The 18,313-nt window shown below is 40.2% G+C and overlaps 1 protein-coding gene across 1 annotated transcript in view; it reads right to left on the bottom strand.

Annotated features, from left to right (window-relative positions):
- GADL1 (glutamate decarboxylase like 1) overlaps positions 1-18,083 on the bottom strand; it is a 76,813-nt gene extending 58,730 nt beyond the window's left edge. Inside the window, exons 1-6 of the mRNA XM_082044489.1 lie at positions 17,955-18,083; positions 5,727-5,899; positions 4,770-4,896; positions 2,959-3,049; positions 2,168-2,274; positions 549-664 (exon numbers count right to left, since the gene is read on the bottom strand). Of these exons, the coding sequence (XP_081900615.1) occupies positions 549-664; positions 2,168-2,274; positions 2,959-3,049; positions 4,770-4,896; positions 5,727-5,899; positions 17,955-17,961 (621 nt within the window). The 5' untranslated portion in view covers positions 17,962-18,083. The remainder of the gene's footprint in view (positions 1-548; positions 665-2,167; positions 2,275-2,958; positions 3,050-4,769; positions 4,897-5,726; positions 5,900-17,954) is intronic.
- Positions 18,084-18,313: the final 230 nt, after the last annotated feature.

Raw genomic sequence — 18,313 nt, 5'->3', positions numbered from 1 at the left:
TTAAAGAAGAATTATTTAAAGGTCCAGCAGGTTTTTCCAAAATGTTTTTGGGTGGTTTTGGTTCTGTACTACAGCCACTCTGTATTTAGATATAGGGCAGAGTGGGACCTGCAGAGAGCCATCTCACAGGTCCACAAGTGCTCAGTTTACTACAAATTAAACCTGCAAGAAAAAAAAACTATGGTATCGAAAACTTTCCTATGCTTCCTGCTAGACTTTATGCTCTGGGGAATCAAATGCTGCAGACCTCCACAACATCCCACGTGCATCCTGCTTCAGGTTTGCCCCCTATTCTTGTACCAGCAGTTTCCAAGAGGAGGAACACCTCTCTGTGTGTGTGTGTGTTCTGAAAGCAAGGAAGCTTTTTCAGGGTAGTTTACCATCGGACTTCTTCACTTTGCTCCAATATTTCACATCATACACTGATGACAAATTTATTGCACCAGTGCCCCATCATATATGCAAATGATATAATTTTGCAGCCTTTGAAAAATACAGTTCAATTTTAGAAGTTCTATAATGAAAAGCTTGTTTTGTTTTGTTTTTACCTCTTCCGAAGTGAACAGGACTAGTCTTGGCAAACCTGAAAGCCCTTTTTCCTTTATCTCAGGACAAAATTTATATCTTGCTAAGTTCATAGCATACATATTAGAAACGGAGCCACCTGCAGAAAGAGACATACAAATATATTAGCCACAGTCCTAGCCCCTGTTCTTTGTCTGAGTGCTCAACCTTTTAGAGGAAAAAAAGAAATCATACAGTTAGCCTATAGATGCATCCATCAGAACTTATTTCCTCTGCAAAAGCCTACAGACATAAAATAAACTTTGGGCTCTGCAGCAAGTACAGAAACAGAGTGTGCTTGAATACTCTTTGGGGATATTTCCTGACAAATAAGAACTGTGCCCAAACAGTCCTCACTGACCGAGGACACCCTGCAACTGCTCCTTTCCATTTATGCTGAAAGCGTTGCCAGCTCAGCTGCCCGTGCTGAGCTTTGCTGTGGTTGCACTGTACAGAGAGAGCCCAGGAGATCCCTTGAGCAACCAGACCTCCAAGTATGATGGGGACAAAAAAGGGATTCGGGGGAAAAAAAAAAAAGAGAGAGAAAGAAGAAAAACCAAACAAACAACTATGAGTGGGAACTGGAAGATCTACAACTCTACAAGGTAAGATCTGGATGCGTTTTATTCACTTGCAAAAATAAAAGCAAAATTATAAGACAAACCTTTACCTAAAACTAGCACCAAAAAGTACAATTTATTTATCTTCTGACAGTATCTCAGTAGGTTTTAATTAAGCAATTCTGCCATAAAAGCAAGGATTCTACTGAAAATACATATTAAATCTGATGCAAAAAAAAAATCCGCACCAGTAATACACTTTTTCGAAAGAAAAAAATAGGATATTTTTGTTTCTTTTTCTACTACTCACGTATAGGCTAGAATTACTGACTTTGTTTTGGTTTTAGAGGTGGAGTTGAGTCCATATACTCATTTAATTTCTCTTCTCACCCACAAATTAGATAGAAAAGCTTCACATCTAGCCTAATAATTTATTATCCAAATAATCTGTGGAATAATGTCATTATGCTTCATTACTTCAACACAGTGGGCTGGAACACTTCCTTACAGAATATTTGAAAACCGTAGCTTATCAAGAAGCTTAAGGTCAAACAAACAACTATTTCTTATCATAACAAAAAAAAAAAAAAAAAAACAACTATCAAAACTCAAAGGAATTAAGTTCATGACATTCCCACTAAGATGAACTCTGGCTCCCACTGTTGAGAGGTAGGTTACACAGATCAGCACCCTCAGGCACCACTGGTTGGTGTCTGGCACATAAATCAGCTCCCTGTCTGTCAACCAATTAGACTCAGTCCAATAAGATTGTTGGTATCGTTAATAAGACCAGGAAGGGCAGTTACAAACAATTAATTTCTACATAACTAAATTTAATGTAGAACTGTCTTCATTCATTCACTGATCAGATTTATAGAATTATTGCTAGAATGCAAAAGATAAGTCTGGATTAAATAGTCCTGTGTGTGAATCACTGGATATTTGCATGCATTTTCAAATATTCTACCTGAACCCAATGTTCATGGAATTACTGGGATTGGTTGCTCTATAATGACTCAGCTTGAAATCTGAACTGTTCCTACCTGGATTAAATATACCATCACCTTCTTCCCAGCCTATGAATTCAATCATTTTCTTGATGACCGCTTCTTCCACCAACAGAAACACAGGGGATACTTCGTATGTATATCTGAGCAAAAATAAAAGCACCATGATTGGTATTAAGACTACCGAACTCATGCCACAGAACATTGCTAAGACTAGATAAAAGTTTCTTGCACCTTTCTCTAATCTATCAGAAGCTGACTGCCATCAGCAGAACTACTAAACTAAAATCACTATGGATCTGACCCAGTGCAGTAATTGCTTAGTTCCTGACAGCATCCCATTGACACTTCCACTCTCAAAGCAATACATCAGAGCTTACTTTTAATGTAGGTCACATGCTTAAATTTCAGCCATAATGATCTATTGCAAGCAACAATTACTTTCTGGTTAGGCTTTGCATTTGCAAGTAAACAGTAGACAGGTAACTCTGTGGAGAATGCTTCAAGGGAAACAAACAACTGAGTAAGTCTGATGAATTCATTTTTAAGCACTAAGGAAGATAGAAGTCTAGGTTTAAACATGTTGAAAGACATCTCTCCTTTTAAGCTCCATCTGACGAAGCAGAACAAAAGGCCTCATCAGATCAGCCAACCTTCTGGTGAGCTACTCAGACAATTCAGACTGTTTTCTCTCCCAAATTCCTGCACAATTCCTACCACCTCTGTAGCACTGAAAACAGAAATCAGAAGGGGTGGGGAAGCAAAAAAAGCTGTTATTCCAAAAATAATGTTAATTCATCACCAAGAGGACAAAGAATTACACTTACACACTTGGATTCAGCGCTTCCGTAATGAAACGAGCCACTAATGAGTAATAATCTATTCCAGCATACAGTTGATTGAAAAATCTTGGATGACCTGAAAATACAGATAAAAAGCAAGCAATGACAGGATATATATGAAAAAAGAATATATCACAGACCCTGTCAGTTGAACACTGATCACAGAAAACCACAATTCACTCCATAATTCTCTCAGTATTTTCTGGACTTACTGTCCTTTTCTTAGGTTAGACAACCCTTTGAAAATAAATTTAATCAACATTTCCATGTTCCAAGAGAAGGTTTGAAAGATGTAAGTAGTGCACAGAATGAATTTGGCTTGTCCACAGATTTTACAGATCAAAAAAGGAAAAGGGATTGACAATTGGCTATAGCGAGTGGCTTTTAACAGTGGTCTTGAGAGGCCACAATGGACGGTCAGCTAAATTTTGCTAAACAGTAGAATACAGAAAACCTGCTAATCCCAGGCAGCTATGCCTGTGCTGCCACCAAAGTCTCAATATTGAGAGAGGCAGTATAACAGCTCAGAAAACCTTGCTGCAGACTTAAAAGAACAAGTTAAAAGAACACGTTTACCTGCCCTGAAACACTGAGATACAACTAATTATGAGAAAATTCTATGCTATTGCTGACTATAAAAACAGTCAGTTCAGCAGTGAGATCACCACCTAAATTTTAATCTGCAGCATAGTACTTCCACATGCAAAACCAGATAAACTGTATGGCTCCATTTAAATTATATCTGGGGCTTCTATAAATGTTTATACTTCCATCAAAGTCTATTTGCACAGCATACTTTTTATACATAACATCCTTTCTAAGGTGAGACAGTGTAACAAATTAAAATCTAAAGGCCATGTGCCAAAGGAAGATAAACAGAACATTTCCAGTAACTCATTAATTATATCTGCATATTATTAGTGCACTCCCTCATAGATAAGTATTGCTACTTTTCTACAGTTTTCAAAGGCACAGTTAACTCTCAAAATTGTTTTAGTTATACTTTGTAGCAATAGTGACTGCAGCAGGGAACATGTCCTGGAAATGCACAACTAACTATATCAAATGTCCTTCTCACTTTCCAAAACACAGCCTAAGCTATGTCACATCTGAAATCCTGACCTACTGATCCACAGCACTATTTTCTGAACAGATGTTGTTCATCCCTTTTCACTAAGACTGAATTGTAGTATATGTGCTGCAGAAAAGGTTAGCTGTAGAGAACTAATCCTGCAGAGGTGTGGTGCACTGTCTCTGAAACACTGCAGGCTCTCTTCTCACTACATCTGGAACAAGAATTACTGCCTATCAGCAAATTAACACCCTATAAGACCATCGCTCAAAAAGAGCAATAGTAAATGGAGGATAATCATCACTAAGCCTGTATTCTTGTTCACAGAAGGGCAGCGATGGCGATTCTGCTCCTCGCCACTCAGACAGCAGACAGTCACACACAAAGCTCCTTCTCCTGCCTGCTTTGCTTGACTGTTTAATCATACCTGTCTAAGTGACTTTCACAAGACTTCAAAATGATGGAACCTACCATTGATGTCAATGCCATTACAGGAATTAGTTTTCAATTAGTTTGCCATGATTACACATTTTAGTCAAACCTGTGGTGACCAGCATTCAGCCGAACAATGGAAACGTGGCCAAATGTTTGCACACTTGTATAGGCGGGCAGAATGCAAACATTCACACCCCTGGTTTCCTGAAAGGTGACAGAACTTTGTAAACATTATCCTGTCTTGTTGAGTTAACATGCAAAATAACTTTACTAGAAACCATATTCCTACTGGTTTTGACGCTGTATTGTATGACATCCTGGCAGAGCTGCAAGAGTTTCTGATGAGATTCTCCGGTGTCCCTCACTTCCAGGTCAAGAATCTGCTTCAGCGTTTCAGGGGCTCGCCATTCACAAACCTAGTGAAGGGGAGGCGGGGAGACACCAGCAGTGAACTGTTTAGCCAAGAGGAAGAGGTTATAAAAGTACAAGCTAAGCAACACATTCAGCACTGGTTTTGCTGAACTGCGCATTGCAGGGCAGCACGTCACCAGAAAATATCTCTGGTAAACTGGTTTCATAGGATCTTGGATTTATTGTGTCTCAGGCATTGCTTGACCATAAAAATTTGAGTGGGGAATGCTGGAAGGCAGAAAAGCAAGAGGCCTGCAGGACAATTTCTGTCCTTAGCTAAAGACTTGTAATGACAGCTTTTTCAGATTATGTTCTGCCAAGGGGTGGGAGCAACCAGTTCATGCCCAGAGGCAAGCATGATTTATTTCCAGTTCCTCTTCCCATACAGCCTCTTGAGAAGGGGTTCTGTGAAAGCTGTAGCAATTTCATCATGTTGTCCTTTCACAGTAGTTCCACATCCACTGTTCTTCCACCATTACCAGTGCCCCCAAGTAGCAACCAAATAAATCCCCCCACCCCAAACAAGAAAATCCCTACACTCTTTTGTCATCTCAAAGAAAGTGAACACTGTACTCTGAAATTAAAAAAAAAAAAAAAAGAAATCATTGTTTTCTGGCAAATATGTATGCCAATTATGTTATTGAAAGGTTTTATAGTATGATCTCTCTTAATTTGTAAGGCTGTCTTTTTATTTTAGAGCCAGACACAGACTAGAAGCAATTTTGAGACTACTTAAAGTACAATAAATTACAGCTCAAAAAACAAAAACAAAAAACTATTGACTGACTGTTTGTTACCTCTGCTACAAATTCTCAACAACACTCTATGGTTTTACCTTTTGTGTTATATCATCAGCTTTCTGGATGACTTCTTCCATTATAACCTTAAAGGCCTCTTCCACAAACTTCTCTCCTGCTTTTGAGTCCGTTATCGGACCATTTAGGATGACCCCATCCACCAAAACAGCGTTCTTCTTCTTCTGGGCCATCTCCTGTTTGCAAATACCAACTGTAAGATAAATAACTCACCATTAGAGCAAAGCCTGGACAACTAAATAATAAACTAAAAAAATATTATTCAATTGCTGAAGACTTAGTCAACCAAAGGAAAAATTCACATGAACTTTTCATATGCCCAAAAATCCTAGATTTTGGTGGGAAAATCTTTAGAGACAAAAACTGACAACATGTTACTTCAAACCTAGATTGTTATTATTTATGAAATAATAGCCTACTGTATGCTATATACTGCTTTCCATAGCATACAAAAGCATGCAAGGCACCTTCCAAACACAGAGGAAAATATATTTCTGGCCCAGAACATGATACAGCTGGTAAAAAGAAATAAAGTGCAAGATAACAGGCACTTTTCTTAGCTAAAAATGTTTCCCTCCACATGTTTCCCTCCCTTCCCATCCTTCCTGCTCCCCTTTTTTCATGAAATAATTTCCAGCTTCATTTCCTATATCCTCATGCTGCTGTTTCCCATGAGCCAGTCCTATTGCTCTGTCCTGTGTCCTTTGCAAAGTGTGACCCACACTCTATGAAGATAAAACCTTTTGAGATTGCTGTCAATATCACATACCTGTATTTCTTTCTGCCCTTAGCCTAATAAGTAACCTCAGTTACTAATTACAATAATTTGTTGTGCAGATTATCTTGTTTGTTCACTTCTCCTACAATGATCTCTTTCCTTTCCCTCACCTTTATCTACCAGATATTCTCTCCTGAAGTGTTCCATAAGCACATGGCTGCTTCCGAAAGCACATCCAAGACACTTAAAAGACACTGGCCAACAGCAGCAACCACGTATCTGTTTCATGTATTGATTTCATATGGTGAGATCAGGACTCCAGTTTTAATCAACGTGAAGATAAAGATGAAAGTGAGACATTTGGAGATATCAAGGGAAGAGACATTTGAAACAGTACAGCGCTGAAAGGAGAAGCAGTAACTACCGTATCCAAATTATCTGGGTTACAGACAGCATCTGTCCACTGATCTTGCTTTGGAATAGCTGAGGCCTATGAAGCCAGGCACCATTGCCTTGATAGGTTTTCTTCAACCACCGAGAGGATGGTGGAATGGTAAAGATGTATGAAGGAGAAAATTCTATTTCTGAAACAGCTTTACTTTTTGCTTCAGTTACAAAGCACAGAAGAAAGATAGCTTTTTCACCAGTCTAACTAAACAACTGAATTTCCAGAAGACTGCCAGACACTGCAGTCTGACACATTCATCACACTTATCGTAATTACAGTTCCTCATACACAGGAGGATATAGAAGAAAAACAATGTTGCCTAGAAAGGTGTATGACTTCTAAGTCCATTGATTGAAAAAAACCCTGTCAATCCCATGAGCTTTTATTTACTGATGATTCAGAGAAACTTTTCAGTTTACTTTAACTTATCAGGAGAGATATGACAAGCAAGATCCAATTCTAACATTAGATGGAACCTTAGGCTTCCCATAATGCTGATGACAAAAACAAGACCCCCGACCCTCTGCATTTCTGAAATTACTCCTATTTCTAATCCAAAAGGGGCAATATACTGAATTTTTCTGAACAGAGTAGCCTTCAGCACATTGTTATAGGAGAGGCATAAATGCTCTTGTGGGACAGATACAGAACAAGCAGGTAGACAGTATTATATATTCAACAGGCAAAGGGGGAAAATCATAGACATAAAAAATGTCAGTTCTCATCATTCTTGCCAGCATACCACAGCAGAGACACTGTACAGAAGCTGCAGCTTTGAAAAAGTCAGAGATTTCTCTCTGAAAACACATGCTAGTAGGCCAACTTTACAAGACTTAAACCACCAGGTATTAAGGAATTGGACAGCATCAGATCTTCGGGCAGACAGAATAGAGACCATATTTGGATTGAGTTAGTTATTTGATGCATAAATAGCTATATTAATTATCTTAAGTACTAACCAGAGTTTAACATGGACACAAAAAAAGAATCTCAGCCTCAGCATCACCTGGAGATGCTACCATCTTGATGCATGTCAAAGGTGTTTTGTTTGTATGGGAAAGAGGACAGGATCTAAAATACTATACAGGAGACAAATATCTATTACAGAGCACAGACATCAATATTTCCTTTGGTTACAAGAAGCAAAAACAGTGAAGCAAGGGAACTCTAACTCTTTGTTCTTTTTTGCTCTGCTCCACCTCTCAGGTCTCTGCTAGAACCAGAGCTGTGCAAAAGCTTTCTGTTGGTAACTCCAACAGTGCTACTTCTGACACTTTTGCACAAAGATGTGATATGAGGACTTCCATGGCTTTACAACGATCTCTTCCAGAAATTCTGTGAAAATCAAAAGCAGAACTTTACATTACTTTTTTTTACCAGGTCCTTAGGGGTCTAACAACAGTTCCCTATTTGAAGCACCTCTACACCCAATTTTACAGTCACCACAGGACACCTTGTGGAGCATCGTCTGTAAAATGGACAATATTCTACCCCTAGTCCCAACACATCTGTGTTGGGCCTCAGGCACAGTCTATAAAAGGCAAAGCAGAGAGGTCAGAAGGAAGGGAGGGGAAAGACCTTCATTTCAACAGTATTTTACCTGTGTAATGCTCCAGCAAAGAGTTCAGAATTTAGCCTACATTATATTTCATGAAGTAATACAACCTACAATTATTTACCACTTTCTCAATATTTTTTTTGTTACCACTTACCATTTCAATCTGAACTTGCTGAGCTAAGTTCTGCCCTGGAACATACCACAAGAATATTATTGGAAATTAATAGGAACAACTATTTCACAATCAGCAGCTAAATCAAGCCCCAAAATATACACATGTTCTGAGGTAAAGGTCTTCAGGTTTTGCCAACCACTGTTGGATATATACACTATTCTTATCCCTCAAGATTTTACTGCAACTCCTGTGTCCTGGTGAGACCACACCTGGAATATTGTGTCCAGTTCTGGGCCCCTCAGTTCCAGAAGGACAGGGAACTGCTGGAGAGAGTCCAGCGCAGGGCAACAAAGATGATTAAGGGAGTGGAGCATCTCCCTTATGAAGAAAGGCTGAGGGAGCTGGGGCTCTTTAGCTTGGAGAAGAGGAGACTGACAGGTGACCTCATTAATGTTTACAGGTATATAAAGGGTGAGTGTCACTAGGATGGAGCCAGGCTCTTCTTGGTGACAACCAATGACAGGACAAGGGGTAAAGGGTACAAACTGGAACACAAAAGGTTCCACTTAAATTTGAGAAGAAACTACTTCTCAGTGAGGGTAACAGAACACTGGAACAGGCTGCCCAGGGGGGTTGTGGAGTCTCCTACTCTGGAGGCATTCAAGACCTGCCTGGACGCCTTCCTGTGTAACCTCATCTAGGTGTTCCTGCTCCGGCAGGGGGATTGGACTAGGTGATCTTCTGAGGTCCCTTCCAAGCCCTAACATTATGTGATTCTGTGATACATAATCTTCTAGTTGAATTGTCTGACTTCTGGAGTTCTTGTGAGAATTCCAAACTCCTCTTTACTGAAAGAAAACAAACAAAACAACCAACCAACCACACACACAAAAAAACAAAACACCAACAAACAAACAAACCACCACCAAAATCCACCACTTGTTTCCTCTTGGTTGCATTAAAAGCCTTGAACAGGACAAGTAAGTCGGTGATAAAAGTTTGAATTTCCATAACATTTTTTTCTTTTTATCACATTTTTCAAAGGATCCTATGACCAATTTGTTATGTTTTAAGTGGGTGAACCTCCAGAAAGATTCAAGGTCCAATTTTTATGTCACAGTACCCAAGATAAATAGTATGCCTTTAACACCTTCTCAGAGGTCAGCATCCAAATTAAAAAACACACACAGCCTTTATGAGCTGTTAGCTCATGCTGTCTATTTAAAAAAAACCCACATACATACCCCAAATGCTCAAAACATTATTTTCAAAGAATTTTGCACCTTCTGCATATCTGCCTCAAACACACCTGATGAAGCCCACTTCATAGAAACAGCTTGTTGTCACATGTACCTTTTTTGTTTCCAAACATAATAGGCAAACAATCTAGAGACATGGCTGCAATAAATACATTCTTTTCTGTTTAAGAATACAGAAACAGATTCCTAAGCAGGCTCAGAAAACAGACTTCCAGAAAATATATCAAATGCAATTTCAGCCAAATGGCTCCAAGCTTGAAACAGAACTAAATCTTTACCAAATGGAAGTGCTTTAAATCAGGAATGAAGGACTATTGACTGTTCCAGATATCCTTCTGCAAAAGAGAAGACTCGATTCTGCCGCAATTGAAGGCAATCGGGCATTTTAGCCACTGGCTTCAGCAGCGGCAGAAGCAAGCCCATAATTCTCACATTTCATCCTGAATGAAATATTCTATTATAGAAGCCTAAGGATTTCCAACCAGCATTTCATTTTTATGATCAATATTATTTTCCCAGCAGAAAACGCAAATGAATCAGAGCTGAAATAACACACAGAAAAAAATAAACTTTTTTTTCAGATTTTTCTGTATCTTTATGTAAGCACTACCAAGTATTTTAAAAGCTGCAACTGTGTTTCCATAAACATGTAGAAACTTTCACTGCTAAATTCTTGCACTACAAGAAGAAACTGGAGTCTTGTATTTGGCATGTTCTGACAACATTTGGGAGGGTAGAATAAAAAGCCTAGAAAGATTTACTTCTCACAAGCAAAAGGCAGAAGCAGAAGGGGGTAGTTGTGAACGAGTAGCTTGTGATGGAATGTCAGAGCCAAATCCCGTTCATCTTACACTGTATGAGCACCACTGAATATTCAAGTGAATGAAAAAGGCTGGCTTTGACCAAAGGCTGTTTTCTGCTCTGTAACAAATACAATAATAATAGCCATCTGAAACAAGTTTCAAATTTCTCACTCTGTATGATCTAATAATGGTTCTTCTTTCAGAAGACCTCAGTATTTTCTTTCACTGTGTCTAGCAAAAGAAAACAAGTGAACTTCAGTGTCAAGACTCCACACCACCATGTTTAATGGATTACTGTGGCACCACATCATGTATCAAAGCATTAAAACACAAACCTGTCCTGTACTATGCAGCTATTTGAGTCCCTTGGTATACATACCATCTTTAAAGACATTTTTCTTTCCTTTATCACTGCTTTCTGTATGTTTGTGACTGAAGTAAAGCCACTTCAGTTTTAAGGCAAAATACCTTGGTGTTTAGTAAACTGAATTCTCAGGCCTGTTGACAAGTAAAGGAGGTGCAGGTTTCTTAGAATCCAGTATACATGTTGACTTGGTGTTCTGGCAAAGCCATCCATATGAAAAAAAGAGGTATGGTAGGGCTTGTGTAATTACCCCTATACTACGTGTTCCTGTTTTGCAAGTTTGTGGACCAGGCCTGTGGAGAGCAAATAAGTTGGGTGCTTCCCTTCAGAGGGTTTGCAACAGCCCCTGGTGGACAGGAATCCACCAACAATGTAAACATGAGCTTCATAGAGCAAGACCCAAGGAAAACAAAAGTGCTTGTGTCTGGGCTCAAAGGCCACTCAACAGACCCTTTGAGCTCACTGCTAATGCTGAAGGGCAACAGTACAACAAATGAGTCCTATTCTTCTCCTACACCTGAATTTCCCATTCTGAAAGGAAAGGCTGGAAGGAGAGATTGAAATCTGGAGGGGAACTCCAGCAATGAATATCTGTCAGGGTATGCAAAGTTCACACTAGGAGAGAGGTTCTGCTTTCAGAGGTGTTTCCAGAGTCCTGAGGGGGTAGCCTTATCAACAGAACACTCACGACACGTTGTGTTGGCACTGCATGCCAAGTGCTTCCTATACATGACAGCACTAAGCAGGATATACTTAGGAAAAAAAAAAAAAAAAGAAAGAAAAAAAGCACACAAAACTTAAGAAACAAGGATCAGGAATTTTCATGCTAAATCTCAGGAATTTATGTTAATATTTAATAATGACTTCTCAATGCCCTAACCAAATAACTGCAGGAATGAATCCTGCTGTAACATTCTCATTTAAGAAGAAATACTCCGGAAAATTGGAATCCACCTTGATGCGAAACTGAGAAACGGCAGATGCCAACTATGACATGGAAATCCCAGCTCCCTGACCCCAATAAGATTCTCTCAGCTCACATGTCCTAATTTTTAACATCTGCCAATACCATAGGAAGCATCTGAGAAACAAAATGACTTTAATTTTAATTAGAAGTTGTGCATTGATAATGAACATTTAATGAACTTTCCTTTTTCTGTGGAAAAGTGAATATATTTGCAGCTTCCAAGTCAATCACGGGCAGTGTGTATAGTATAGCAAAGTTTACAACTTCAAGAGGCTGAGTTCAGACAGTGTATTTGTCACTACAAATACACATGTGACCAACATAGAATATAAAGAATCCCTGAGATTTCTCGGCTTCCCACTGGAAAAAATTGAAGTGAAAATACAATTGCATTTTTCCAAATGGAAGTCCTACAACTTGATTTAAAAGGTTCGCGACAGCCTGTAATTTCATGCAAGAGCTATATTTTTAGTCATAATATAAAAACAATTTTTAACTCATCTTTCAAAATATCAACTAAGAAAGCAGTAATTTACTAACACTGAGTTTTCTGGGATTTGATGCAAGTTAAAGTGTAAAAATAGATGAAAAGTCTAAATTTCATTTTAGAAAGTTTTACCTCTACATTCAAGTTACAGTCAAAACAACTTTTTTTCCTCTCACTTTTTCTTAACATCACAAACACCTACATATTTTCTGTCTCCTACAAAGGATTTCCAGTTACTGCTCACTAATTTGTCTAAATGCTACTCTGAGATATGCCCTTATTTACTAAGACAGGGAAGTTAGTGCGTAGTAAATCAGCATGTAACTTTCCAGCCCACTAGATCCTCTGAACTAGTTCCTACGTAGACACTCATAATTTGTTAGCATATTTTGTATAGCGAAGTAGTTCTTTCAAAATGGAGCAATCCACCTTGCACAGTCTAGTAAAACATTACTGGTCAGATCAGCAGAGACCAGTCACACAGGTGAAGACCCAGCAGGGCTCTGGACCCATCACTTCAGATCATACCTGTCTTGTTTTTCCTATGTGTTTTTGGGAAATCACTCCTGAACTGCAAGAGGCCAAGCTCCTGGATGACAATACATGTTGGCAAGTCCCAGCAGACAACATTGATCGTTTTTTTTGAGGGCAGTAGCCTGGATGATGCCTGGTAGAAGCACAAATCTGACCATGCTATGCATGCTTGGCCTCACCAATGACACCGTGTGATTCCTGCCCCAGCATGGCAGCCAAAAAAGGCCCAAAGAGACACCCCACACCATGAACAGTCTGACTGCACCCATGATTCCAGTCTTCCATTATTCCTCTAAGGAAGGCAGAAGGTGGATAATTTAATTGGGTTTGGGGTTTTTCTTTGACCACACCAAAACTTTAACCCATCATTTGAGATCAGCATTGAAACCAAATACCAGGTACATACAGCATTTGTTGCTTGCTCTTTCCCCTGCAGGCAGGTGTAACAGCTCTTTAACATGATATATTGGCCCCAAAGGGAACTCAATAATCCCTGGACAATGGAGCAGGTCTACTGGAGAAAAATGAGTTTAAGAAGCTCAATTAGATGCCAGCTGTCCTGTGTAACTAGTGGAGGGATGCCAAGCTGCTTATGAGACAACCTTTCTTGTTGAAACCCTGACATTTGCCAATGGATAAGATCATATTCATGAGGCTTTTCAGCTTACATAAGGTAAGACATGACAAAGGGCAGAGACACCCAAGCTTTAGAGCCAAAAGCTCTTCCAAATTGTCTAGATTTGACCAGCTGCTTTGTAGAGTTATTGCTACTTCACTGACAAAAGACCTTGGTCACTAAGAACCAATTTTGTCATCATATTTATGGCACTGAAAAACTTCTGGTCCAGTGACTTTTTCTTTAAAGACACCTCTATTTGATGTCGCTTGTTAAGTTTTTCATTAAAACAAACAAACAAAAAAAAAATCAAGATCACATATACTCAAGAAACAGTGATAAAGATGAGCATACACACATTTGAACCAGGTCAAAGTCACCTTTTATTATCCCTAGACTAGCCCCGACAATAATCATGATACGACCTCCGCTGACATGTCACAAAGCAACAACCATTTGTCTTTTAGATTTATTATTCCCTCATTACACATGTATAAAGCCCATTAATGTTAAAAGAAGATAACTTGTCTACACAGATGGGAGAATAAAAAAGGGGGGAAATGGCCCCAATTTTGCCATGTCCTGCCAAGTATCCTTGAGCTAAAAATGTTTTGCAAAAACCACCTCCAGCAACCTCTACAGTTGGTGGCACAAGACAGAGGAAAAAGATCAAAAAAGATTTAACTCTTGGTTGTTTTGCAAAGCCTGAAGAGGTAGTTTCTGTAGAGACTTGGGATGAGCCTTAGGACTGACTATCCCAAATCTGACTGTGAAGGGGAAGTCAGAGTAATACAAAGACATCTACTTGAATGTGTCCATTTTTTCTGTCTTGAGCATGTAACAAATGCTTATAGAAATACAAATGGTCTTTTAAGAAGCAGGCTGCTTAAAATAATCAAAGGCATGAAAATTAAGGCACATGAAATCTAAACTGTTTAATAGGCAATAATAGCTGAATCAGTATGCAATAAGATCTCTCAGTGCATTAAAAAGTGGCAATTCTTGGTTGCATAAGTGGCAGCTCAAAAAATGGCTTAATCAAGAAAGAAAAATTATTTATTGAACTTCTCAAATGTCAAATTAAGCTTCTTCACTAAATGTTCAGTAACTGCCAAGAAAAATCTTATTTATGTTAAAGCACAACGAATGCACTCACACAGAATGGCTTTATTTGATGCAAAGTTCATTTCTTGCAAACCGATGTCTCCCTTCCTCTGATGAAGTGATACTAGCAAAGATTCTAGTATCTTTATCAGATCAGATTTTAAGCCAGGGGAGAGATCCTATCCCTCCACTCTGACCAAAATACTAACCCGAGTGTCACATTACCGGAGCCTTAAAGTCACCCTAACTTCCAGTATGTTTCACCATGCTTCACATTACACCTGTTTGAGATGGCAACACAGCAACATCTTATATGAAATAACTGTTTGCTGACTCATCTCTTCAGTCTGCTGGCAGACGCAAACCACATAACATCCCAAACAGACCATATACACACCGAGCAGCCAGCAATTCAGAAGTTAAAAAGCAACATATGGCATAAATGCTGGCTTCTTTCTTCCTCTTGTGGTTTCCAGCTCCAGCTCTGTTTGTTGTACTTGATGAGCTAGTTAACTTGAGATTCTCCTTAACAAACTCAGCCTTTATGCCCCACAGGGGAATGTCTCATCTATTTGTTTGTTCTTTTGTTTTGTTTTTCTGGAGATACAGAATTCTCCAGGCCTTCTAAGTGCCACAACCTCAGAGAGCTACTGTAATGGCAAATGACCAAAGGATATACTCAGTCAAGGTTCATTTTTGCAGCTAGGAGTAGGGATCTACTACTCGACTCCTTCTCATTAATGGGATTTTGCTATCTTTTTTTTGTTAATGGAAGCATGGCCTAAGAAAATCTGCTTGCTCATAGCCCTACATAGTCAATGAGGCTGCCCTTGCAGACAGTGGTGGTAATGTCTGAGAAAAATTAGGCTCAATTAGCATGAAGTAAGATGAACCTCTCAAGTGGTCACTTTCTGATACATTCAGGGTGATTAAAAATACATATATATTTGAAAAACAAAACAAAAGCCCACACCCCAGTGTTGTGCCCCAAGAATAATCCCACTGTGTTCACCATAGCAGCCACTGCAAGGGTAACCCTATGCACATCCAAGTCTCCACTCCAGCTGTGTCCACTCTGGCACCTGTTCCAGCTGTGCAAAGCAAACACAATGCTACTGCTGCAACAAGCAGGTGCATTCATGTTTTCCCATAGATGTTTTCCCATATAACCTTAAAAGCTAAGAGTACACAAAATCAGTACTGAAAGGAGAACTGCATAGATCAACCCAGAAGGTCTGGTTTTAACTGTGGATTCACACTTGCTAGGAGAAAAAAAAAAAAAAGCTTTCAGCAGGCAGCAAAGACCTTACTGCTTCAAGAAGAGTTCCATTTCTCCAATAGTTCAAGAGAACAGGAGCAAAATCTTTCCCCAGATCCCAAATCACCCAAATTCATGAATAAGGCAACAATGAACACTTGTGGAAAAGGCTACAATGCAGCCTTCATCATCCCACTCGTGTCAAGTTCATTCACCAGATAGAACCTGGCAGAAAACACAGCAAATCACCAAAGGTAAAGGGAAGAGACGACAGGGAGAATAAAGAATTTCTCAGTAGAGATAAAGTATGCAGAAGTTACAGATGCTACTCATTAATAAGGCAGAGAGACTAGAAAACCTGCAGCAACAAGGATGGAGATCACATTATCACTAAACACATTCTTTCTCACCAGCACAAGCCAATGGTTTTGGAAGGAAATTAGACTTTTGGTAGCATACTTCAGGCAATATTTGAACAAGAACACTACTACCCAGTCAAAAAACACCAGGATCTCGATCTTAGTGACCACTAAAAGCTTATCTTTGGTGTTGTCATGGCAGAGGATATTAAGGTAAGCTGCATCTGAGGCAAATCACTTTTGGAGCTGCTGCCACTCATACCGTACTGCTCCTGCTACTCACACAGTACAGCTGTTGTTACTTGCACAGTACAGCCTTAAACCACTATGCACACTAGAACACATTTAACACACGCTAGAATTGTCACATAACTTTATAACGCCCATTCAATTTACATCAAATTAAGCAAAATGGAGACATCATTCTTAAAATATTAAGTTTCTGGAGCTTTATTTCAAATACATTATTTTGTTTGGAGATTTCCACCAATTAAGTGCTAATGACTTGGGTCACACATGAACGCAAGGCACTGAACCTCTGGGAGACAAGCTAGGAGACTTTCTTAACCTGGCAGTAAAACCTTTTTTAGTGTCTTATCCATGCTTAGGGTAAAACTAAAAGAAACATAGTAGGTCCCAAGACTTTTTGACTGTTTTCATAAGAAATTCCCAATTTGGTGTAAGTGGAGAAATTCTTATCAAGAATATGGATCTCTGGGAGAGAGGACAGCCATCTGAAAATGCTTTTACCATTTTCTGACTTAGCAACCAGTTTCCACTCAAAAGATCAAGGAATTCCTCATTTCTTAACCTTACAAATAATAGCATAGCTAAAGCCTAAGCATACCACAATTTAGTCTCTGCATTTTCTAAGCTTCTCCAGAAGTCTCATTGCATTAGCCATAGGTCTTTCATGTTCCCAACTGTCATAAACATATGGTCAACCTTTATTTTTCTTCACATAATGATGCAATGCCTTCCTGTTAATGCAGGTAAACAAGTTAACAGCATTAATTCCTTCCTTCCTGAGACCTTTTCCTCCAAGGTAAATCACCATATTGCCATGCCTATTTTATTCTGGTGCCTGAGGAGGAAAATAAGAGGAAAAAAAAAGAAAAAAAAGAAAAAGAAAAAGAAAAAAAGAAGGCACCACTCTTTAAAGATCATTTATTTCAACAAAATACTATGCTGCAATGCTTTTATAATAATTGCAAACTCTATACCTTATTAAACTGTTCTGGCTATGCTCTGCTGTACTTTAACAAAAGCAGGTTATAGATAGATATTCAACAGGCAGCCTTTCTATTCCTCTTCACATGCTACTGGGGAAGTTTCTGAACCGGCGGGGACCCGTAGCGAAAGCAGTCCTACCCCTCCCGCACCTCGTCTGCGAACCGACCCTGGCTTCCTCCTCTGCCCCGGGATCTCCCTCCTCCCCGGGCCCGCCGGTAGCCAGGGCTGGGAAGCTCCGGGAGCCCCCGCCAGCCAGCAGAGGAAGGGGTTAAAAGCCCCGAGCTGGGCAGAGAGCAAGGCGCTTCCCTTCTCCCTCACCCGAGCCCCTCCGCCCAGCCGAGAAGGCGCCGCCCCGACGGCCGCAGCCCCGTTGAAGCGGCGGGAGAGGAGGGAGAGAAGGCGGTTCTGGCCCCAGCAGCGTTTACCCTCCATCTCGCCTTCGCAGTGGCAGCCGGGTGCGGACCGGAGAGGAGGAGAGGAGAGGCACCTCCCCGGCGTGGCCCTGACTGCTCCCGCGCCGAGCCGTCCTGTGCCCAAGCCAAGCCCGCAGCCTTCGCCCCGCACGCCCGCAGCCACCCGGTCGGTACCTCCGGGGCGCCTATTAATACCCTCGGCGCCTCTGGTCCGACACCTCCTGCGGCGGGGGAGGGAGGGCGGGTGACGGGGCACGGCCGGGCGCACCGGAGCGGGGGGAGCCGTCCGCAGGGTTTCCCTGCCCGACAGCCCGCAGGTGTGAGGGGACCGGCGGTGAGGACGCTGCGAGAAATAAATCGGGCACTTTAAT

Source organism: Streptopelia decaocto, assembly GCF_964273445.1.
Source record: "Streptopelia decaocto genome assembly, chromosome: 2".
Taxonomy (NCBI): Eukaryota; Metazoa; Chordata; class Aves; order Columbiformes; family Columbidae; genus Streptopelia; species Streptopelia decaocto.
The sequence above is the reverse complement of the archived record's forward strand: the minus strand, read 5'-3'. Positions and strand labels throughout refer to the sequence as shown.